Source organism: Pelodiscus sinensis, chromosome 1 (genome assembly GCF_052426305.1).
Source record: "Pelodiscus sinensis isolate ZL-2025 chromosome 1, ASM5242630v1, whole genome shotgun sequence".
In the NCBI taxonomy this organism is placed as follows: Eukaryota; Metazoa; Chordata; order Testudines; family Trionychidae; genus Pelodiscus; species Pelodiscus sinensis.
The window spans coordinates 217,412,275-217,435,382 of record NC_143052.1 but is presented as its reverse complement, the minus strand read 5'-3'; the positions used below and the strand labels follow the sequence as shown (position 1 = coordinate 217,435,382).

The window sequence follows — 23,108 nt, the reverse complement described above, 5'->3', positions numbered from 1 at the left end:
CCCTTTGTTTGCAACTGCAGAGGTTCCTGTGGCAGTGGAACAGGTGTCATCTACTGTGCCAAAGGTTCATGGTACAGGAAGTAGGTTCAAAAGCCTAGAGGGCAGTAGGGCATGGGGTGGCTCTGAGCAAAGTCACAGGCTGTACTACAACATAGTTCCTTCTTTTCCTTCCTGTCCCTACAGGGCATGGGGACGGGGTTGAAATAGCCTCTGAGAGCTGTTTACTTTGGCCACTGTAAAAGCTGGTGGCACAGCACAAACAGTCATCTGATTTAGGTATGCATGTTCTAAGATTGTCTTGGGGTCAGATTCTTAGTTGGTATAAAATGTACTTTAATGGAGCTATGCCTTTTTATACCAATTGAGGATTTGGCATGTGGTAGTTAAATTACAATAGCCAGCCCAACTTGGAGAATATTCCACAGAGCTAAAATAAGGTATGAATCTTTGTGCTTGCATTTGATTACTTCAATTTATTGTATAATCTAATGTTAGGATTTAAGAGGATTTTGACTTCACTAGCAGCATTGTCTTGTCATGGGAGATTAACAGAGAGTGGGAGGAGAGAGGTCATTATTATTACTAACACCACTGTTTGCTACATGAGAAGCAGTGAATGCTGTGAACACTCCTCTCTCATTTTATTGGTTTGACCAGTCCTACCAAAATAATATTGTCCAGGTGGCATTTCCTTGGGGAAGCAAAGCTCTGATAGCATAGGCTCCTGTTTTCTCTGGGGAAATTTCGGGTGCTTTTTATCTAGCACATGAAAAATAATTCAGTTTTCCTAAGCAAAATAGCATAAACATTTGGTGTTCTCTGCTTAAAAACAAAGCCCTCCATATGAGCCTGAAGGACCTTCCTGAATTAATGAAAGCACAGTCTGAGAGTAATAAAGTGGATAAATGCTCATTAAAGTACAGCACCTTCATACAGTGGGCCCACTTAAAATTATTTTTATCATTTTGATACATAGCCTACCTACTGTAGAGGGACTATGTACTCATAATACAAATAGCACTCGAACCAATAGGTATTCTTAAATCCACCCAGAACTATAGGGACAAGGTAAACCTCAGACCTGTACCTGATTCATACATAAATCTAGCCATTTTGTCAGATTCATCTTCCCGTGAACCTGATTACAAAAATTAACACTGATTTCAAATACAATAAAACCTGCCCTAGAGACCACACCTGTCATGAGCAACTACTTGCATAGGCCCACAGAATACCTTTGGTCTGTGGTGTGCAAATCTTTGAAGAGAGACCACCTCTTATAAGAGACCACTTTTGCTCACTCCCAGGTTTTACTGTACATAAAACCAAGATGTTTAAAATCTAAGAGAGATAGCCATGTTGGTCTGTAACTTTAAAAACAAGGATTAGTTCTGTGGCACCTTAGAGACTTTATATATATATATATAAAGTCTCTATCATCATAAGCTTTCATGGGCAAAATCCATTTCTTCACATGAGATGAGCTTAAGTGGGTTTTGCTCAAAAAAGCTCATGATACTGTATATATTTTTGTTAGTTTCTCAGGGTATGTCTACACTACCCCGCTAGTTCGAACTAGCGGGGTAATGTAGGCATACCGCACTTGCAAATGAAGCCCGGGATTTGAATTTCCCGGGCTTCATTTGCATAAGCGGGGCGCCGCCATTTTTAAAACCTCGCTCGTTCGAACCCCGTGCAGCGCGGCTACACGGGGCACGAACTAGGTAGTTCGAACTAGGAAACCTAGTTCCTTTGAAGTAGGAATAAGAGATCCTCCGGAAAAGGGCTTATTTTCCAGAGAATCACGTCTAGACTGGCGCTTTTCTCCGGCTTATCCCCAAGCCGGAAAAAAGCGGCAGCCACGTTAATGCAAATGCCACGGGGGATATTTAAATCCCCCGCGGATTTTGCTATTCCGATGTGTCTAATCTGCATCCCTTTTCCAGAAAAGAGGTGCAGTGTAGATACAGCCCCGCTGTGTGGATGGAGATTTAAGATAAATCGACTCCAGCTATGTAATTTAGCTATGTAAGTTGAGTATCTTACATTGACCTTCTCGTTTAGTGTAGACCAGGCCTTTGTGTTTAATGTTGCAGATTTAGCCTTCTGCTATTGTTTTATTTTTCCAAGGACTGTGGTAAAGATGATGGGTTCAGCATTGTACACATTACACGTTCTGTTTTAAAACATCCCTGTGACTGTGTTTTCCCCATTTGCTGCTCCCCCACGAATAACAGAGCCAACACAAGTTAAAAATCCTAGGGGGGGATAACCGACAGTTCAAGATGCTACTTTGTTTGGGTTCATTGTTATCAGTAAAACATACAGGTTGTACAATAACACATTGGCATGCCCTGCTATCTTTGCTGGCTCTGGAATAGTAAACCACTGCACTTAATGATCATCTTGCTTTCTTTTGGGCTCTCTACCTTACAAGTTAGAATTCTGACACTGTTGCAGGACTTGTCTCAAATCACTAAAGAGGATGAGGATGAAGGACTAAACACCTGCATCTTTAAAGCTTAACTGCTTCACTTTTAACATTGTTGAACTATACATTTTGTACTTAGGATTAACTCGCAAAGACTTCTAACAGTACTTTACTTTCTTGCCTATATTTAGGTTAACATTAACCTTATCGTGTCCAATGGATTTGAAGAATTTTCCTATGGATGTTCAGACTTGTACAATGCAACTAGAAAGCTGTAAGTAACCAACCCCTGGTCTACAGTACAGCACTATTTTGAAATAACTCCTATTTTTTCAAAATAACATGTAGGGCAGCCACACTACCAAGCCTGATTTTTTGAAATAAGGGGCAGGTAATTTTGAAATAATAACTTCTGCTTTCCATGAGGAATAACACTTATTTCATAATAGTTATTTTGCAAGTTATTATTTTAAAATAAGTAATTTCAAAATAATTTCCTAGTGTAGACATGCCCCAAGTGACTTAATAGGGAAGAATTTTGCTTTTTTAAAATCAAATTTCACAGCTTCACTATTGTGATTTACAACAGAGATAATCCCTCCAGAAAGTCTTTCTAATCTGTAATCTGCATAGTGAGATACAATACTGCTGTATAACTAGAGCAGTGGTTCCCAAACTTATTTATACTGTGGACCCGCAAACCCATTCATGAGCTTTTGGCAGACTGGTAACATTTTATTTGCATATTCATTATTGTAATTTTTTTTTTTCATCGCATCTGAACACACACAATACACGTCATTGTAATGGATGAAAGTTTGCAGATATCTACAACACTAAAAAAAATTATGTTAAAATAATCCTTTCCTTTCTTACCTTGAGCCTTTAACACCTATGTAAACTTTGTTTGAAATGTAATCATGCAAATGTCGTGAGCTAGGACTTTTGTTCTGCCTGCAGCCCAGAGGGAAACAAGTTAGATATCCCAAACTTCCCTCTGTCCCCACCTCACTGCTCTATTCCTCACCCCTGGAAAGAGGGAGATGTGCACAGATAGCCCCCACAGCCTGCACGCCCCACATGTGAACCAGGCAGAGTGGCTTCCACCTACCTGGAACAGCTGGGGAAAGCAGGAACAACTGCAACATGAGAAGCCATGATGCTCCCACCCACCTCCAGGGCCAGGGACGCACATGGGGCAGACGGGAAGGTCATACATCTTCACAAGGGGCCTCTGTCAGCAGCCAGGGCCCCCTGGCAGTCCTTCAGTGGCTACCCAAACAACAGATGGGTCTGTCCCACCCTGGCTGCGCTGCTGCTCCATGCTGGGGGAGAGCAGCTGGAGTAAAAACTCAGCTGCAGGGGCAGAGCTGCAGCAGCTAGAGCTCCACAGAGCAGGCGAGGCCTCCTACTCTCTTCCCCTGGCAGCCCCTGTCTGTCAAGTCATAGGTGTGGCCTGGCAGTGTGCCATAGCCCGGAAGCCAGTGGTTCATAGCCCAGCAATGGTCTGTGGACCGGCGGTTAAAGACCACTGCATTAGAGTGAAATAAGAGTGTGGAGTATTTTAAGTGCCTGTCCTTTTGTATTTTCATTCTTTTTTTGTCTGCGTTGTCTTCTCTATTCTCTGCCTTTCTCATTCTAATATATATTTTAGAATAATAGAAATTATTCAATTTTGTTATTGATATATTTACTCCATCATATTGTAATCTAGAAATATTCACATTGGTAGAGAGTAAGAATTGTGTAACCAGAGTGACAAAAATAAAAGAGTGCAAAAATTGATACATAGCTACAGTAAAATATAATTTGTACTATGAACAGTAATATCTTTGACAGGCTATTAACATTGACTTTTACTAGAAATACACCCAAACAGATATGCAGCATGTGTTTGACGTTGTAGTGGAATATTTTGCCTCGAGTACAATTATATATTTCATGCTATTTCAAAGTTTTAATGATAACTACAATCATTGCAGTTCAGCTCATGGATGAATTAGACATGCCTGTACTGAAGTTTGCCCATTCAAAAGTGAGGATATTTTCTGAGTCGTAATTTGTTTCCATCTGAAACTCTACTCTATCACCTAATAAACTGTGGTTTGCTTATTCTAGTTGGGTACACGATGAATGATCTGATATTTGAGTGGCTGAGTGATGGTCCAGTGCAAGTTGCCGAAGGTTTAACATTGCCACAGTTTATTTTGAAAGAAGATAAGGAACTTGGTTATTGCACAAAACACTACAATACTGGTGAGCACTCTTCTGTTTTTTCCATTAATAATGACTGCTACTGATGTCCACAAATAGTTTTATACCAAGTCTTATTTATTAGACACAGGTGTTTGAAAAGAGTGGTTTGGGCAAAACAGGAAGGCCAGGAACACTAAAAGGTTACTTTCCCTTTAAAAATGTAAAATCCTGTGCTTCATACCTTATGTTCAGATCAGGAATTGCTCTGTTGAGTTTGGATTTGGCTGTTCCTACTTTTCATATGTAGAATTGCTATTACTGGAGGTTTGGAACTCTGGTTGCCCATTCTGTATGATTCTCTCCTAATCTATTTGTGGATTAATAGTCCTTTTGATCTGTTCAGAATATTACATTGTCCATTCCAGATATTGTTTTTCTTCCTTTTACTTCCAGTACCTATAAATATGCATCACCCTCTGAACCTCATAAAATGTGCCCTGCAAATCAATTTTTTCTTTTCATAGGATCACTGACTAGTGTTTGCTAAATTCTGATCATCTCCAGTATTTTCCTGGGTTATGTGGTCTTTCCGGGATATTTTCATACTTCTTCTATAACAATGTAATCTGAAAGATTATAGTTTCTTTATTATCAATTGCTTGAATGTTCACATTTCACAGCCATAATTTAAGTTTGTTTGTTATTCACACGTATGTCTCTTCTCATCAGTTGTTCTCCTGTAACAGGTGTGGGGAACCTAAGGCCCGGGGGGCCAGATGTGGCCTCTGGATTGCCTGGATCTGGCCCCCAATGCTCAGGGCTTCCCCCCCCCCCCCAGCATTGATGAGCCCGTGCTGCTGCACCAGCCTCCACTCCCACCCCCCGCCATCCCACCACGGAGCTGGAGCACTTGAAATCTACTAGGCTGGGAGCCCCCAGGCTCTGGGGGGGGGGGGGGGAGGAAGAGGGGATGTGAGGAGTATCTTTCTCCTTGTCAGTTGGGGGCTATGTCAGTGAGGGTTTTGTTTTTTTGTTTTGTTTTGTTTCTTACTTGTGTGCAGCCCCCAACTGATTTTTCTGTGGGTCAGCAGCCACTGATCCCAAGAAAGGTTCCCAGTCCTTGTCTCTTTTGTTCTTGCTGTTCTGGTGTTGGTTTTAGTATCCAGTCTTTCAACTTTTGTAATTATGCTGCTCAAGTACCTTGCTCACTTTTTGCATGGTTGTGTTGTTCATTGGAATCTTGTATATTTCCCTTGGCTCTGTGTATTTCACCACAGCTTTTGCCTTGTCCACATTCAACTCTAGACCATATTCTTTGCCATATTTGTATATAATCTCCACTAACTTACTTCAATCAGCCAGTAATATTGCCATAGGCATAGTGAATGACATTCACCCATTTTCCATTCATTTTAATACCTCCTCCTGTTTCTTCAATTAATTTAATCAAACACTTGCTATGAATGTTAAATAAAGTTGTTAACACTATACAACTTTGTCTCGCTCCTCTGTTGATCTCTTATTAGATTTTCATTTTAATCTCCATTTAAAACCATCTTCTGATTCCAGTAAAATTATTTTATGACTTTGGAGTCCATATCAATCAAGCCCTACAAATATTAATATGTTGAAACATGTATAGTGATAGATTCTGTCAAATGTTATTTGGAAATCAATAAAACACAAGTGTCCTGTTTTCCCTATTTCACTTGCTATTTGTAATAGGGGCTTTAAGCTCACACTGACATTTATCATGCCCTTTCAAGCTTGAAACTATATTCTTCACTTATTTTGTTATCTATGTTTCCTTGTATTTGGTTTCGAACAACGCACGAAAGAATTTAAGAGACGTGCTACCCACATATGCTTTACCTTTGATGACAGTGACTTAGGAATGCACATTGAATCTCTGACCTCTGGGCATCACTCATCATGGCCATTTGCTTTGGAATTAGCATTTTTTTCTGATAACGTCCTTAATTAGTGCCCCACAATGCTCGTCTGATGTATGATGAGTTATTTAGTTACAGGAATATTTACAATGTAAATGTTTGCTATCACATTATAGCAGGATACAGATAGGTAAAAAATTGTGCATGTAATTCCCCATTGGTTTTGGGAAGAGTAAGTTCCCTCAAACACTTCTATATTTAACAAACACTTTGATCTATACTAATACACAAATGAATTGGCCTGAATCCAGTCTGACATGACCTGGTCTGTCAGTGTCACAGAAGTCTTTATATTGCTGAAATGATTTCTTCATCTATTGTTTGTGGGTGTACTTGAGTAATTTTGCCATGTTACAGAACCATCTTTCTGCACTTTCATGGCATTTTTTAGAGGCAGCAGTGACATCTGTGCCTGACATCACCACACCCTGTTAGTACTGGCCTCAAATTGTCAACAATTGATTATTTAACAGTTTTCTCTGCTCATATCATATCACAGCTAGTCTCCATATGTGAAAGCTGTTTCTCTACCTACCATGTATGCACATACTTAATGGCAGAAACGCTGCCTCTGGGAAGTTTACTGAGACCCAAATTTGGCTGTTCGGAGTCTGTGATATGCAGATAGCATTCAGTAATTTTTATGAATGGTTTTCTTGGCACCTGCTGGGTTTAAATATAAATTCTCCCCATCTACAATAGGTATTTCATTATGTCAGCATGAGAGGTTCAGCCCCCGTCAGTCAGTTAATGTCACATGAGTTTTAATTAAATGAAACAATTGTTTAATTTGATCGTTTAGTTTACAAAACAAACCCAACACTGCCTTAAAAATTGCTTCTAATTTTATGGCCCAAAATGCCAGAAGATGAAAACACAGTGGTTCACTGCCCAATCACTGTGGAAGGGATTGAAATCCTATGCTGTGGAATATGGGAAACAGGCTGGGGGAAGTATGGGGAGGGGTGAGTAATTTCTGTCCAGCCATTTCCTAACAAACCTATGTTTCACATGGTGGGCAGTCCTAGCTCAGAGGGAAGATTTGGGGGCAGAGGCCAGCAGAGAAAGTCCTGACAGTATAACAGAATATGCTGAGAAGCACTGTGCATTTAGAAGGAGCCCCTACTTATGAATGGCTCTTGTCTCCAGAAAATCCTGTGAGATTTGCAGGTTTGGAGAGCTGAAAGCAGTGGTTGGTCTGAAGGGGAAAAAAACTGGCTTTCCTCTGAGAAATAATCCATAGAGAACTCTGTAAACAGAGGCACATGGAGAGGTTTTGTTCTTATTATTGATAATACTGGGAAACAGTTGCTTTTCACACCCACATAAAAACTAAGCAGCATGGTGTCCTGTGATTCCTGTTACCAGCTGATTGATGTGGCTGAAGTCTGAAGTTTTGAACCTATTCAAAGTATGTAATCAGGACCCAGCACAGAAAAGGACACCATTTTTATATGCTAAATGTTCACAGAAAATTATAACTTTAAATTTTTGAAATAACAGCAATATTATTCAGTTTCAATCTCCCCTTTCACATTTCCTACCCTCTATCTCATTCAGCCCTTGCAGTTTCACAGAACATCAGAAAATAGAATTCTTGAATGACGAGGGCACACTAATGCTCTCTGTATTGTACTTAACCCTTCAATCTGTTCCTGGCGAGATAATGCAGTCCAGCACCATCTATTCAGCCAAAAAAAACCAGTGCCCTGCCCTGAGTTTCTGCTTTTTAACAGCCTTTTCTCCAACACTATGAAAATGTATCAATATAATTTTATTTAGTAAGCATTATTCCATTCAGTTCACATTGAGATGTTACTCCCTTAAGATAGGCTTTCGCCAAGACTCCCCTCATTTTTTTTAAGTCCATAATTGTCATGATGGAAAGTCAAATGAACCAAGAAAATACCCTTGGAACCTCAAGGAGAGTCAAAAACACATCTAAAGAAGTTCACAATTAACCTCACTGGTGATTTGTATAGCTTCTTGAGACACATCTGTGGATGTGGGCAGCTGTGGTATCTCTCAATTTGTGTAAGTCACACAAAGCTCCAGAACAAGGTGACAAGTTACCAGATATAAAGCTGAGTGTCTGTTTTTAACAGCTTCTTCTCCAACACCAAAAAAGTGTACCAATATAATTTTGTTTAGCAAGGATGGAGGAAGTCCCACATGTTTAGATGCAGGCACATACCTGATCTACTGGTCAGATGAAGAGAGAACCTCTGAATGAGGTGGTGTTCACCCAACCAAAGCAAAATGGGATTCATTCATTTAAAAGGAGTGGGTTTTTCTTATGGGATTAGACCTTTTGTAGGGCATTCAAAGTAATAAGATTCAGTCAGAAAAATAAATACCTGTTCTTTTAAGTGAACATTATGATGTCAACTCAACCAAATGACAATGTTATCAAAAAGCTTAACCAGAACAACTTTTTAATACTGAGTCCTCTGCTTTTAGAGCTAAAACATAATGATAGAATGCTGCAAAATTTATATATGCTTGTAGTCAGGAAGCTAAGTTATGCTCATAAAATAAGACAAAATGTGCAAAAAACATTTATAAAAGCAATTTCATGTTCTAGGAAAGTTTACATGCATTGAAGTCAAGTTTCATTTGGAACGTCAGATGGGATACTATTTAATCCAGATGTACATTCCTAGCCTGCTGATCGTCATTTTGTCCTGGGTTTCTTTCTGGATCAACATGGATGCTGCTCCAGCCAGGGTCGCTTTGGGCATCACTACAGTCTTGACAATGACTACTCAGAGTTCAGGATCCAGAGCTTCCCTTCCAAAAGTAAGGAGTCTCTGCTTAATACACATTCCTTATTAATTGGTATCTTGCCAAGGAGTTTCAAAGGCGTAGCCATATTAGTCTGTTTTAGCAAAAACAATGAGGAGTCCTGTGGTAGTATGTCTATACTGCACGCTTATTCTGAAATAAGATATTCCGGAATAATTATTCTGAAATAGCTTATTTCAAAATAACACATCTATACTGCAGGGAAGCCTCAAAATTAGTCTGAAGCAGGCTTCACTAATTTAGACATGCTATCTCAATTTAGAGCCCACTGGGGAGGAATAACTTAGAGTGGCACTGGTGAGGGGCTATTTCAAAATAGCAGCAGTGGAGCGTTTACACACACCTTATTTTGAAATAGCTATTTCAGAATAGGCGTTATTCCTCATAGAATGCATGATAACGGTGCAGTGTGGACCATTAAAGGCTAAGGGTGTGTGTAGACTACACCTCTCTGCTGACAGAGAGATGTAGATTAGGCACATCAAAATTGCTAATGAAGCAGGGATTTAAATATCCCACACCACATTAGCATAAACATGGCCGCTGCTTTTTTCTAAATGGAGTTTTTTCGAAAAAAAAGGCAGTGTAGACATGGATCTGTCTCAAAAATATCTAAAAAATAAACCCTTTTTCGACAGATCTTGTAAACCTTATTTTTTGAGGAATACAGGATCTGTTGAAAAAGGCTTTATTTTTGACAGATCCACATCTAGACTGCTGTTTTTCCCGAAAAAACTCCATTTTGAAAAAAGCGGCAGCCATGTTTATGCTAATGAGGCACAGGATATTTAAATCTCTGCTTCATTAGCAATTTTGATGAACTTGATTTGTATCTCTCTGTTGACAGAGGAATGCAGTCTAGACGTAGCCTAATAAATTTATATAGGCATAAGCTTTCAAGGGTTGAAGCCCACTTTATCAGATGCATAAATGTATAACCACAGGTCTCCTCATTGTTTTTTCCAAGAACTGTGTATACATTTTTTAGAGATTCTGAAAACCCAGTTTAATATGCTTAGGGCATATTAGAGGAAGTTGTGGACATTTAACTAGTGATGTGATGATGTAGTTAAACTGGTGCAAAAGTCTGTGTAAACAAAAGAGGTTTTGTTTTTTATCCTTTTTCTGCATCAATTCATCGGAGAGCATAATGATTGTCTGGTTGCATTCACCTAGTTGTAATTGAGGCATATAGTGCACTGAATGCATGTTGCAATAGGCATGTGTAGGACCCATGTATTGTGAATCATCATAGTGCTGGAGATATATCAACTATGATAGTGTCTGATGCCACTTTGAGTTGGTGTGTTCTGGTCTAAGGAGAGCTTGCTTTTAATAGTGATCTTAGAGAGTTGGGGAGAGGGAGGTTATTTGAAGGGCAGAAGAGGGAGTTCAGGGAAGATTGTTTTCAGGATGTGCTCCCCGTCAAGTATGGGTTGTAATTGTGCAATGATGCCGCCTGTATGTTCCAGTGTGGAGTGGTAGATAACAGCGAAGCTATGAAACTGGAATAGGTTTTATTTCTACTTTGAAGCATGTTCCCTTGGGGATATTTGGGTGACAAGTGTTTTTTGTTTAATATCCAATTGTTATGGATAAGGATGAGAGTTTGGTTGGATATCCGAGTGTTGTCCATAGTCTTGTAGATATTTTAGGCAGACAACAATGACACCATTGTAACAGATGTTGGTGTGCAAGGAGGTGAGGTCCGTGGAGGTTAGGATGGGGTTCTGAGGGATGTCACAAAGTTTCTGGAGGAAGTCAGTTGTGTAGGAAGGAAGCTGGTCCTTTGTGCTGCGAGTGATTTGAGGATGGTTTCTATGAATACGAGTATTCTTTCAGTGAAAGCGTTGTAGCTAAATCTTATGGGTCTGTCTATATTCCCTTGTTTGTACATCTTGGGAAGAATGTAAAAGATTCCATGACTGCAGTGTTAATGGACCATCTTTTCTTGAAAGGTCTTTTGAAATATGTGTCAACTACTTATGCTAAAGAAACTGTTCCTTCTTGTATTCAGCTGTGATATTCTGAGCACATTTCCCAGACTTGAAGAACTATTTAAGCTCAAAAGTGAACTCTCACCAATACAAGTTGGTCTAATAAAAGTTATTACCTCACTCAGATTGTGGTAGAGTTATCTACAGTGTTCCAGTAAATCCTTTGATTCAGTAAGCATGTGTTACAACTGGAGGCAGCTGTTTAAAGAGAGAAAAGCATTTTTGTCTGAGAGAGAAAATGTATATTGTCAGGCAAGTGAGACTGGAATGACTTCAAACAATTCAAACGCTGATGGTCCTCCAAAGACCTCCATAATTATTCCCAGGTATGTATGAGTCATATCACAATTCCCTGGGGAAGAATCCCAGAGTAAGCCCCATCACGGCAGCACAAATAATCATGGGAAATGCCCTCCAAAGTCTAGTGCCATATATTGGGGAGAACAGCACAAGTGAGAACACAGTAATTAGGGCACGTTTTTGTACTGTGTCTGCTCACTCCTGGTGTAAGCTAACCAAGGTGCCAATTATCTGGGCTAATGAAGACATACTCTTAGGGTACGTCTATACTTCAGGCTAAAGTTGAATTAAGGTGTGCAATTTCAGCAACGTTAATTGTGTAGTTAAAGTCAAAGTATCTTAACTTAGGTTTTGGCGCTGTCTGCACTGCAGGATGTCGAAGGAAGAACACTCTTCCTTCGACTTCCCTTACTCCTCGTGAAATGAGGGGTAGATGCTTGCTGTGTAGATGCTTGTGTAGACATGAGTTATTTCGAAATAATGCTGCCGTGTAGACATGCCCTTCGAGTGTTTGCACAGGATCAGATCCATTCCTGAAAGTCTGTTGTGTTTTGCTACACCCTCACTATCAGATTTTGTCTTAACTGAATATACTGTTATCTGCTTAAGTGGAGCATATGTGGCGAAACTTCAAAAACTGCACAGATTTTGTTGCTGTTGCTGTTCAGTTGGTAATGCGAACATGCACTTAAAAATCTGGTGACTACTACAGTATTTAGTTCAGCTTCACTTGTTCACTGACAATATGTATCATTTTTCAAGAATACTGTGAGAAAAAAATCATTTCTGAATTTAGGCTTCCAAGTGGATGATTCCTTACCATCTGCTGTTTATTTTATTTGTTGTACCAAGTAGAGTTTGAAAGAATGGTACCAAAGAACTAACTTGTTTCTAAATCAGTGTGTGCTGGTGGGCTTCTGGATATCGAGAGAGGGACAGGATTAGATAAAATGTTTCCTGAGAATAAGATTTCATCATCCAACCCCTTTTCTTGTTGGCATATTTGCTCTTGTGTTTCTAGTCCTTTGTGGGGATGGGGAAATCCCAGATTTCTGTCTATGACCTTGCTAATTTTACACAATTGCTGAATACAGGAGCGGGGAGATGTAAAAGGAATGGTTATGGCTCCTTGATTCTGCAGGCAGTTTTAGTAAAGTCTCAGCATAGATTAGACTGCTTGTGGCTCCAAAATGGGCAAATGCCAGCCAAGGATTGTCAGAATTGTCAATGCTCTGGCCATGCTCCATCTTATCCCATAACACTTCCCTAGCATCCTTACATCAAGGAATTGGCTCCCGGGAGATGGATCTTGATAGAGAATCTGGATAGTGTATTTTATTAGAGTTTACTTTTGATTGAAACCAATGTAAATTATATCAGAAGCAGACCCGCTGTTTGCAGTTAAAATGAACTATGCCTTATAACTATGATTGATTGATGCAAGGTGTTTGTAAAGCATGTAATATGGTTGCCCTACATGAGGAGCTCTTATATGAACTGAAAGAGGCCGGCATGTCTCTCTGCTCATCATGAAAAGTTAAGTTTTTAAGTCAACGAGCAATCTCAGTATCCTGTATTTCGTGGTTCTTGAGTTGATCCAAAAGTAAATTGCATTCATTAGGCCAACAGTACAGGCAGTCCCCGGGTTACGTACAAGATAGGGACTGTAGGTTTGTTCTTAAGTTGAATTTGTATGTAAGTCGGAACTGGTACATATTGTAGGGGAAACTCTAGCCAAACATTTTTTTTTAGTTTTGGATAGCATAGGGAAAGGTTAACTCCCCTCTAATGTTTGTTTTGCTGTCTGTTCCCCTGTTCAGAAGATTTCACATCTATTTCTGTCCCTGTGACAAACTCAGGACTAAAGGAGTAACTCATCAAATACCAAACAGCTCTGCACCATGCTTTGAGCTAATAGCTTTATTTCCACACACCACCCAGGGTTCTAGGAGGAGGGTCCTTTTTTTGCTAACACAATGAGGCCAGCACTTTGTTTGTTTTGGTGGAGTCTTTGTTTGCCCAGGGAGCCCAGCATGTATAGGGGGAGGAGGGGCGGAGAGGCTGCTTTTGTCTGCTGTTCGGCAGCCTGTTGCTCAGGGGAGGGGGCAGCCTGTTGCTGGCAGGGGGGGAGGGGGGAGGCGTGCAGGATGCGAGGCCGCGGGGGGGGGGGCACTTTTCCTCTGCCCGGCAGCTCTGCGGGATCCCTGTCCCTGTGGCCAGCTGCTGCAGGCAGAGGCCAGTTGGAGCCGGCCGAAGAGGAGGAGGAGGTGGATTCTAGGACCCAGGTGAGCGAGCCCCGGGGACGCTGCTGCACTCCGGGAGCCCGGCATGTATAGAGGGGAGGAGGGGCAGAGAGGCTGCTTTTGTCTGTTCCGCAGCCTGTTGCTCAGGGGAGGGGGCAGCCTGTTGCTGGCAGGAGGGTGGGGGGGGGGCACTTTTCCTCTGCCCGGCAGCTCTGCGGGACCCCAGTCGGAGCCGGCCCGAGGAGGAGGAGGATCCTAGGACGCAGGTGAGCGAGCCCCGGGAATGCTGCTGCGCATGTGCGGGAGTTGCCTCACCCCGTTCGTATCTAGGGATCCGACGTAAGTCGGATCCATGTAAGTCGGGGACTGCCTGTACATCATTAAAAATTGGTTGGAAGCATAACTATCTAGCAGAATAATAGAAGCCAGGAGAATATTATTGTAAGAACATTGGGAAAAATAGACATTGTGCATGAAAGCTGTGTGAAGTCAGCCCAAATTTGACTACACTATTTTGCTGTTCAATAATTGCTTCCTTTGTTGTTCCCTCACATTCTTTTATTAATGTGTACTTATCTTATTCACATCTTACTTTTATTTACACACATTTAAAGAATTTAGCATTGCCTTTAATTTATGAATGGCATCAGAGAAATATTTCTTCTTCTTCGTTATTGTATTAGAGCATTACTACAGATACAGATACACACACACACACACACACACACACACACACACAAAACTCCCAACAACTTTTGAGGCAATAATTCCTTTCCTTAATGACGTTCAAGAGAAAATAGGTTGAGGAGATTCATAGCTTGCTTGTTTTTGTATTAGTCTTCAAGCAGTTATCTAAATGATGAGAAAGTGCTATTTAGAAGCAATCATACATCAGAAACTCTTACTGTACCAGCATATGAGATTATAATAATAGAGCTGCTTGAAATCACACTTTCATACATTAATAACAAATACTTATTTTGACCCATCATGCTGCATAATGGTAGATCATAGACAAGCCAGGCATTATGCATTCAAGCAACAGAGAATTAGAATTAAAACATGAGCTTTGGACTACAAAAAGGAAATAGAGAGTGCTGTAATTTGAAGTGAATGAAATGGAAGTAAATGTCTATGATTGTGGATGCTGTGAGGTAAACATTGTCAAAAAGCTTTTTCTAAATAAAAGTATTACCTCTGTGGTAACTATCATGTTAATTCTGTAGATGCTTGAATCCGTACAGCATATTGAAGTAGTTGTATAAATATGACTATGTCCATGTCCGTTACATTGATTAGAACTTGACTCAAAATAATATAGAAAATGTTGAACATTTCTGAATATTTCTACTTCGTTATAAATAAAATAGCAGACTAAACTGACTCATTCTCTTTACCATGAGGGCAGGGGACTGGATTCGATGACCTCTCGAGGTCCCTTCCAGTCCTAGTATTCTATGATTCTAGAGTCAAAGGGTCCTCTGCCCATCACCAGGGGGATGGCCACAGCAGGGGAGAGGGATGATAGTGTTCTTTCCTCTTTATCTGTAACCATAACTAAATGGTCACCCTGCATGGCCCCAGCAAGGTTTATGTGTTGGGAGAAAACTGAGTGTAGAATGGTGTAGGATTGATAAGGAAATGGCAGACCATAATAGCTTAGGTCCAAAGAGTAAGGACTAAGGGCCTGATTGAAAACTCACTGAAGTGAGGGGACTCTTGCAGTTCACTCCAGTGCTCTGTGACTCTCTAAATGGGGCACGTTGGAGCACTGCATTCTGAGAGCTGCAGAAACATGAAAAACTTGCCAGTTCTGAGCCCCTGAAAAACTGAAGTCAATGAAGTAATAGGTGTCCAGGACCTCCATGGATGTGGCCCTGTGTGAGAGCAATGTCAACATAAGGAAGAAAACGTGGATGAAAAAGAGGTGAGGAACGAGAACAGTAAACAAAGTGGAGGAACACTACCTTGGGGGGAAGTGTATAGCTTACTTTTTTGTGTAATTTCTGTGTTTTAAAATCTCTTTAGTAAACATAAGATGATTCAGCTATATCAGAAGATCATTAATACAAATAATTGAGAATGGAAGTAATGTTTAAGGTTATAGTACTTTTAATTTAGCCCCAGTATTCTTGTTAAATGAAGATAAAAACGAATAAATAATATAGCTGGTGCAACTGGCATCAGATCTGTTCACTGGCCCTTGGCATATCCAGAATTCTGAATATTTGAAAGGCTCTTTAAATGGTTAGGTCACTTAGGTCAACCTTATAGATATTATATATTTATAAACTCTCGAAGAACATGTAATGGACAGCCTGACAAGCTTTAAAGCCTACAGTTGTCTGTCTTCCTTATTCTAAAATGCTGCTGATTTTAATGAGACCATCCCACAGCAGCCTCGCTTACCAGAGTACAAATAGTGTGGACATAATTTGGGGGGTGATCGGCTGTATCTGGATACTGACATACTTTCTTGGAATAAGCAAATAAATAAGTATATAAATAAGTAAATACATATGTATTCAAATAAAATGATTGGGGTGCTGGACAAATTTGTTTAATGGGGTGCTGGGAGCTATTGGACCAAACTGTAAACCCTGTATATGATGGAAAATATTACAAATCAGAGAGTACATCAGCACCACCAGCAACTCTAGTTCTAGCCCTTTGCAAATGACATAACAGGACAAAGCCCACCTAAAATACTGGCCTATTGCTAAATAACCACAAGTGTTTGCTTTCTTGTACATATACACATGGATACATTTCAGTATTTATTTTATTTTGTTCCTTTGCCGTGCTCTTGTGCCTTTTCCCCTTGCTTTCTTTACTGCTATGATTTATTTTGAGGCAAATCATATATTCCCTCCTTTATCCATGTCAGTAGTTCTGTGGGACATGTGCCCTAGCAGGGATCACTCTTTGTATCTGCCATGCATAAAGCAAAATCTCATTGCATTTATATTGTTCTACAATGTCCATTGTCACACCCCCGTTGGTGTTTGAATTCAGGTATGGAGATTTGTTCAGTAAAAATCCATAGGACTGTGAAGTCACTTTGTTCACAGAACAGTTTCAAAATAAAAGGACCGGGTAGACATCTCAAAAGAACTGGGTAGACATTTTGCACAATGCAATGTGTTGAAACAACTACTTCACTATAAACACTAAATCCAAGGCTCTGTGCACAAATAATGCAGTCATGCAAAGGGCCAGGGATTTACCTTAGTAAGCTTGCTCATAAATCCCTGCTTATGACTCATATCCACAGAAATAATGCCTTCTTCTGCCCTTCAGCTTTTCTACCTGCCATCTTACCTTTCTGACTTCTTGCTTCTTTTATCAGTATTATGTTTTTTTTATTCTACTGTTTCCCAATGAAGAAGGTCAGTGGATTTCATGTTGTCCTGATCTACTGCCCTTAAAAGAATAAATGGGAAAGCAATGTGAGAGCAAGAGCCTTTCAAAATGAAATGAGTAGAGCACCAAGGATGAATAATTTCCAGTCTGCTCAGACTTTCTTGCAGAGGCGTGTGTCTATGTGTGTGTAAAGTGTAAATGTCTGGGTTGGATTAAGGGAGATATACCCCAGCTTCTACGTTTCTCTCCTCCCATAGGCTTTAATAGCTCTGCAAGGGAGGTTGGGGTTACCTGGAGGAAGAAGTGACTGGGATACCTGTGTAAAAGGAAGACAGAGGATTTGGGTGTGTCATAGGGCTCCTCGACTTAGCTGGAGCAAAGTCTCACTCCCACAAATTGCAACACAATTCAGTTCTGATACATAAAGCATTTGGCAAGACCCCTGATTTGGAATGTACTGTGTGGTACACAAAACACCAGAGTTTGGGTTATAGTCATGTTCCAGATGTGACTGATCCTATAGTTCTTGCCCATGTGAAATTTTTATTTGAAGACAGATTGCCTGGATAGAGTGCTGAATTGGACCCTTATCAATGGTTTCACTTGGATGGAGAAGAAAATCCAAATGTTTAATGAGTGCTTTGGCCAATCTTTCAATTGTTAATGCATTACATTTATGTTCTGCTATAGAAGTGATTAGCTTTTATAGTAAATATTCTGGCATTTATTACATTACAAAAAATAATTTCTGTCATGCATGACTGCTAAAAATACACAAAAAGATGTGTCTGAATACCTCTGGGATGGAGGTTGAGTACTTCAAGTACATTCCCTGAAGTTTGATAGTGCTGCCATTTGGGAGTGCTGGCATTTATCAAGGCTTATATCAAGCCTAAAATAAGACACAAATTGTTGTTCCAACTTGTTCCTTCATTTGTTTCAGAACATTAACAGGATTCTAGAGTTCTTTGCTTTATCCTGCATGCCCTCCATTACTTTCTTACAGCTTTTAGCAACTTTCTGTGGGTATGTCTACACTACCCCGCTAGTTCGAACTAGCGGGGTAATGTATGCATACCGCACTTGCTAATGAAGCCCGGGATTTGAATTTCCCGGGCTTCATTAGCATAAGCGGGGAGCCGCCATTTTTAAATCCCCGCTGCTTCGAACCCCGTGTAGCGCGGCTACACGGGGCTCGAACTAGGTAGTTCGGACTAGGGTCCTATTCCGAACTACCGGTACTCCTCGTGAAACGAGGTGTACCGGTAGTTCGGAATAGGCACCCTAGTCCGAACTACCTAGTTCGAGCCCCGTGTAGCCGCGCTACACGGGGTTCGAAGCAGCGGGGATTTAAAAATGGCGGCTCCCCGCTTATGCTAATGAAGCCCGGGAAATTCAAATCCCGGGCTTCATTAGCAAGTGCGGTATGCATACATTACCCCGCTAGTTCGAACTAGCGGGGTAGTGTAGACATACCCAGAGAGAGGTGCACAGTCCAACTATTTCACATACACTAGTGCTATGATTCCTCTATGAGATCAGCAGTGTACAATACTGCAGCTCATTCATTCACATTAATAACCAGTTCTTCTGGAACATTACTTATGAAAATTTTGCTGCTAATATTTTATTTGAAATAATGCTATTAAACCCTCCTGGGTTGTATGCAAAGCATTTTCCTTTGCAGACCCCAAGATAATAAGCCATTGCATTGCAATCATCTCATTACTGTGAAACAACATATATTGGGCAGTTGACCCATCTAAGTTTTATTCATTAACTATTCCTTGGGACACAAAGAGGTTGTTTGAAATAACCAATCTCAGCAACAGCATTTTCATTTGGAACTGCTATTTTGAAACTCAAGCATTAAGCACAACCACTGATGCTGAAAAGAGCCAAACAAATGTACAAAGCAAAGACAACTTTATTTTCTTTTTGGGTGTTTCACACTAGGGGCTGTTCTGTTGTTGATCCTGCAGAAATCTATAGAAAAACTTCCAGTGGCTTCATCTGCAACATCATTGGGTCCCAGTTTATCTAGTGATGCTACGTTATAAAAATTCAATTTCTGAAGATGACCTCCCTAGGTGTTGTTTCAAACTGGACCAGAACAAAGCACTAGAGAATACAATATAGAGAACAATTCTGCACTGGCAGGAGGGTGAAGTAGGTGACCTAACATCCTTTTCTTCTATATGACCTCACTAGCATTTCTTTGCTGGTAGTGCAGAAAAATGATTTCTTTTTCAGTGTTAGGGATATCATCTGTTGCAGCAGAGAGTATTGTAAAAGTAGTATTGGCAAGAAAACAATTCAGTTTGCCTTGTAAAGCATGAAAATATATGTGTGTCAGTCATGATAGCAGTTTATGATTAATTGTTCTTGATGCCTAGATAATAAAACTAAAGCAATAACAAAATTATTTCTTCTCCTCCTCAGTTATTTTTCTAGACATTGGGAATTTGTGTTTGGTTCTATTTGTGATATTTTAATGAAAGGAAAGGGAAGACTAGACAAAATGAGGCTTGTTCTTCATTGCTTGATCCATTGTGTAGTCCTTTACACCCGTTGAGAGTGTCATTCGAATTTGCTATCCATAAGGAGCAAGGGAGCAGTGAAACAGGCCCCATGGCTGTACAAATTATATCATATGAAAAGGTTTATCATATTAATTATCATATGATAATTACATTCTAAAAATGTTGAATTTGAACTGATTTAAGAAGCTGGTTTGCATGATCACCAAACAAAAAGTAGACAAATAGAATTTTTTTAAAGTAAGAAAACTGGGGGGGGGGGGGGAGAAGCCCCTTTTCAGTACACATATATGTATTTATTAGTGGTACATGTAAATATAATTATAAATTATTAACTGATTGTAATAGGGAGGACAAATCAACATATGGAATATACAAATAAGTGGACTTCCTTGTCAAACAAGTTTCTAGTTTCTATTTTCCTGATTTGCAAAGAATATGGAGGGAGAAGGATGGGTTAGGGTGTGTGGCTTTTGGGAGTAGATGTGTATATGTAAAGATACCCATACTGTTAGAACTAGGCAATGTAGTCAGCTGTTGTTTGATGATTCAGATAAATCACTCTCTTTTCTTTAATGGCCCTGTGATTGTCTGAAAAGTCCTGTTGTTTGAGATTTTTTTGTTGCATTATGTGGGTTGCTGGCCCATCCACTCAAGAACTAAATCTGCTCAAAATGAAATTAAAATCCTGCCATGGAGAGAGACACAAGTTAAAGTGAAAATTCAGGCAGTAAGGTCATTGTTATGCCTTGCTATTTTGTCCCTAAGGACACGATAACATTTAGGGGTAATGCCATTAAGAAACCAATTCACAGTCTCTTGATTATACACACCTCTAGCAGACAAGAAATAGCATTGCTTGTCCACATCCAGAAATGGCTGAAATAGTGATCCAGACAACAGTGTTAGTTTCTCTTTATGTCTTGCTTTCTCTCTTTGTCCTTTCTAATGAGTGGCAAGGGTAATGCATTATTATTTCTTATACATTTGTATTTGTCATTTTTCAGGCGATGTCTGTAGGGAAATAAGAATTCATATGTTTTCTAGATTGGCAGTTGCAAGAGACAGATGCTTTGTAACCTTGGCAAAACTGTGTCTCCTGTACCTGTTTAAAACCTTCATAAGACAGTAACAGCAAGTGCTTTTTATTGGTAAATTGGCTAATGTAAAATTCTCTTTCTGAATGTGGCTATAAGAGTTGATTAGCTTCTCATCTTCCACATATTAATGAAGTTTCAGTAAAAGCTTTTCACAATTTACAAGATAGGCTTGGTCCACTTATCCAATTTAAAGACTTTGGGCTTCTTGGGTATGTGTAATGTACTGTATGGTGAGTTCATTTAGTCTGCTTCATTCATGATTTGGATGATTAGAGTGGCTTCCTCTAGATATGCTTGCCTTTTCTTTAAAGAATGACAGCCTTATAGCAGTTGAACCCACAGAGTTCAAAAATGTCTTCACTGATTTCTTCTCCTGCCAGCTGTTAAGCGGTATTTTTAAATAAATGCCTGCCGCTGCTAACCATCATCATCATCATCATCATGATGTGCTTGTAATTTATATGCTTTTCAAAAATGAAAGCATTGTAGTAATTGCAAATCATCATGAATAGAGAATGAATGTGAACTTTGAGCCATATTATTAGAATTTGCTCTAAACTCTTCTTTGCACATAATATACATTCTACCAGTTTTAAGTTTCTGTTGCAACAGAGATGGATATTAGAGCTGGCTGGGGATTTTTTGATGGAACGTTTTTTCATCATCAAATATTGATTTGTCAAAACTAAAAGAAAGGTTCTGTTTTAATTTTCAGTTTGAAATAGAAGAAATATCCCATTCTGACATTTTGAAAATGAAATGTTTCAGTTTGAAACAACTTTTTATTTAAAATGTGAACGAAAGTTAACAAGTAAACAAAATTGAAAAGATTGAAATTGAAATGAAATATTTCACAATTATTGCAATGAAACATTGACTGGATCTGAAAAGTTTTTTGGATAGTCAATTTGTGAAAAGATTTGAGAGTTTGTTTTTTTGGCATGATTCATCCAGAAAATATTTTTGAAATCTTAAATTCTCATGGGTTGGGAAAGCTATTTCCTCTCTCTGTGTTGCACTTGGAATGATTTTACAAATCTAGAAGCACACTTCAGTAAAAAAAAACCACTTAATTTAACCACATGAGCAAGCTGTGTAATGTTCTGAGTGTTTAAGAGAACCCGTTCAAAGTGGTTTAAGAAAACCAGTTCAAAGAGCTCCACCCACACAAACTCTAGCAAAGATATTAATTTACAGTATTATATCATCAGAATAAAATATCATTGTCTGTGTCTATCTTCTTGGCAGAACCATGTTGCTTAGCAACTTCTGAGATTCATAGAATTTAAGTACAGAAGAGGTTATTAGATATCCTAGTCTGATCTCCTGTGTAACATAGGCCACTGGATTTCATCCAGTTATTGTTTTTTTAACCTGTCACTTTTATAGTGTTTTTCATCTTTTAATCACACAGTAATTCTTGTAATGAGCCAAACAATTCATGTTTGATTAAAGTATATCTTTTAGAAAGGTCTCCAGTCTTGGCTTGAAGATACCGAGAAATGGTGAAACCACTGCTTTGCAATGATTAATTATCCTGTTCTCATTATTAAAAATTATACATAATTTGAAATTCTCTGGTTTTAAATTTCAGCGATTGATTCTTGTTACACTTTTCTCCACTAAATTAAATAACTTTTTAGTATCCATTATTTTCTCCCCATGAGGGTGCTTATAATCCATAATCAAGTTACCTCTTAGTCTTCTTTTTCATAAGTGTCTCTTACTGTAAGGCCTTTCCCCAGTCCTTGAATCATATTGTGGTTCTTCTGTGCACCCTTCCCAATTTTTCAATCATCCTATCACAGGGGTGGGGAACCTGTGGCCCCCCAGATTGCCTTGATCCATCCCCCAAGGCTCTGGTCTCCCTCCCTCCCCACCACTGGGAAGTCTGAGCTGGCACTCCAGCTCACCCGCCATTCCACCTAGCCTGGGGGTCAGCAGCCCCCAATTCAAAAAAGGTTCCCTACCCCATCCTATCAGAATTGATTGCAGTATTTCTATAATGGTCTTACCAGCGATTTGAACAGAGATAAAATCACCTCCCTATTAATACTGATTATCCCCTGGTTTTTTATTGATTAAATCCCAGATCATTTATTCTGTTATTTCTCCTTGGACAGATGTCAGGCTAACTGGCCTATATTTACCAGGTCATGCCCTTCTCCTTTGCAATATTGA

General features: G+C 39.6%; 1 protein-coding gene across 1 annotated transcript in view; it reads left to right on the top strand.

Annotated features, from left to right (window-relative positions):
* GLRA2 (glycine receptor alpha 2) overlaps nucleotides 1–23,108 on the top strand; it is a 145,115-nt gene that overhangs the window by 45,666 nt on the left and 76,341 nt on the right. The window contains exons 5-7 of the mRNA XM_006122811.5: nucleotides 2,623–2,705; nucleotides 4,550–4,687; nucleotides 9,164–9,378. Of these exons, the coding sequence (XP_006122873.1) occupies nucleotides 2,623–2,705; nucleotides 4,550–4,687; nucleotides 9,164–9,378 (436 nt within the window). The remainder of the gene's footprint in view (nucleotides 1–2,622; nucleotides 2,706–4,549; nucleotides 4,688–9,163; nucleotides 9,379–23,108) is intronic.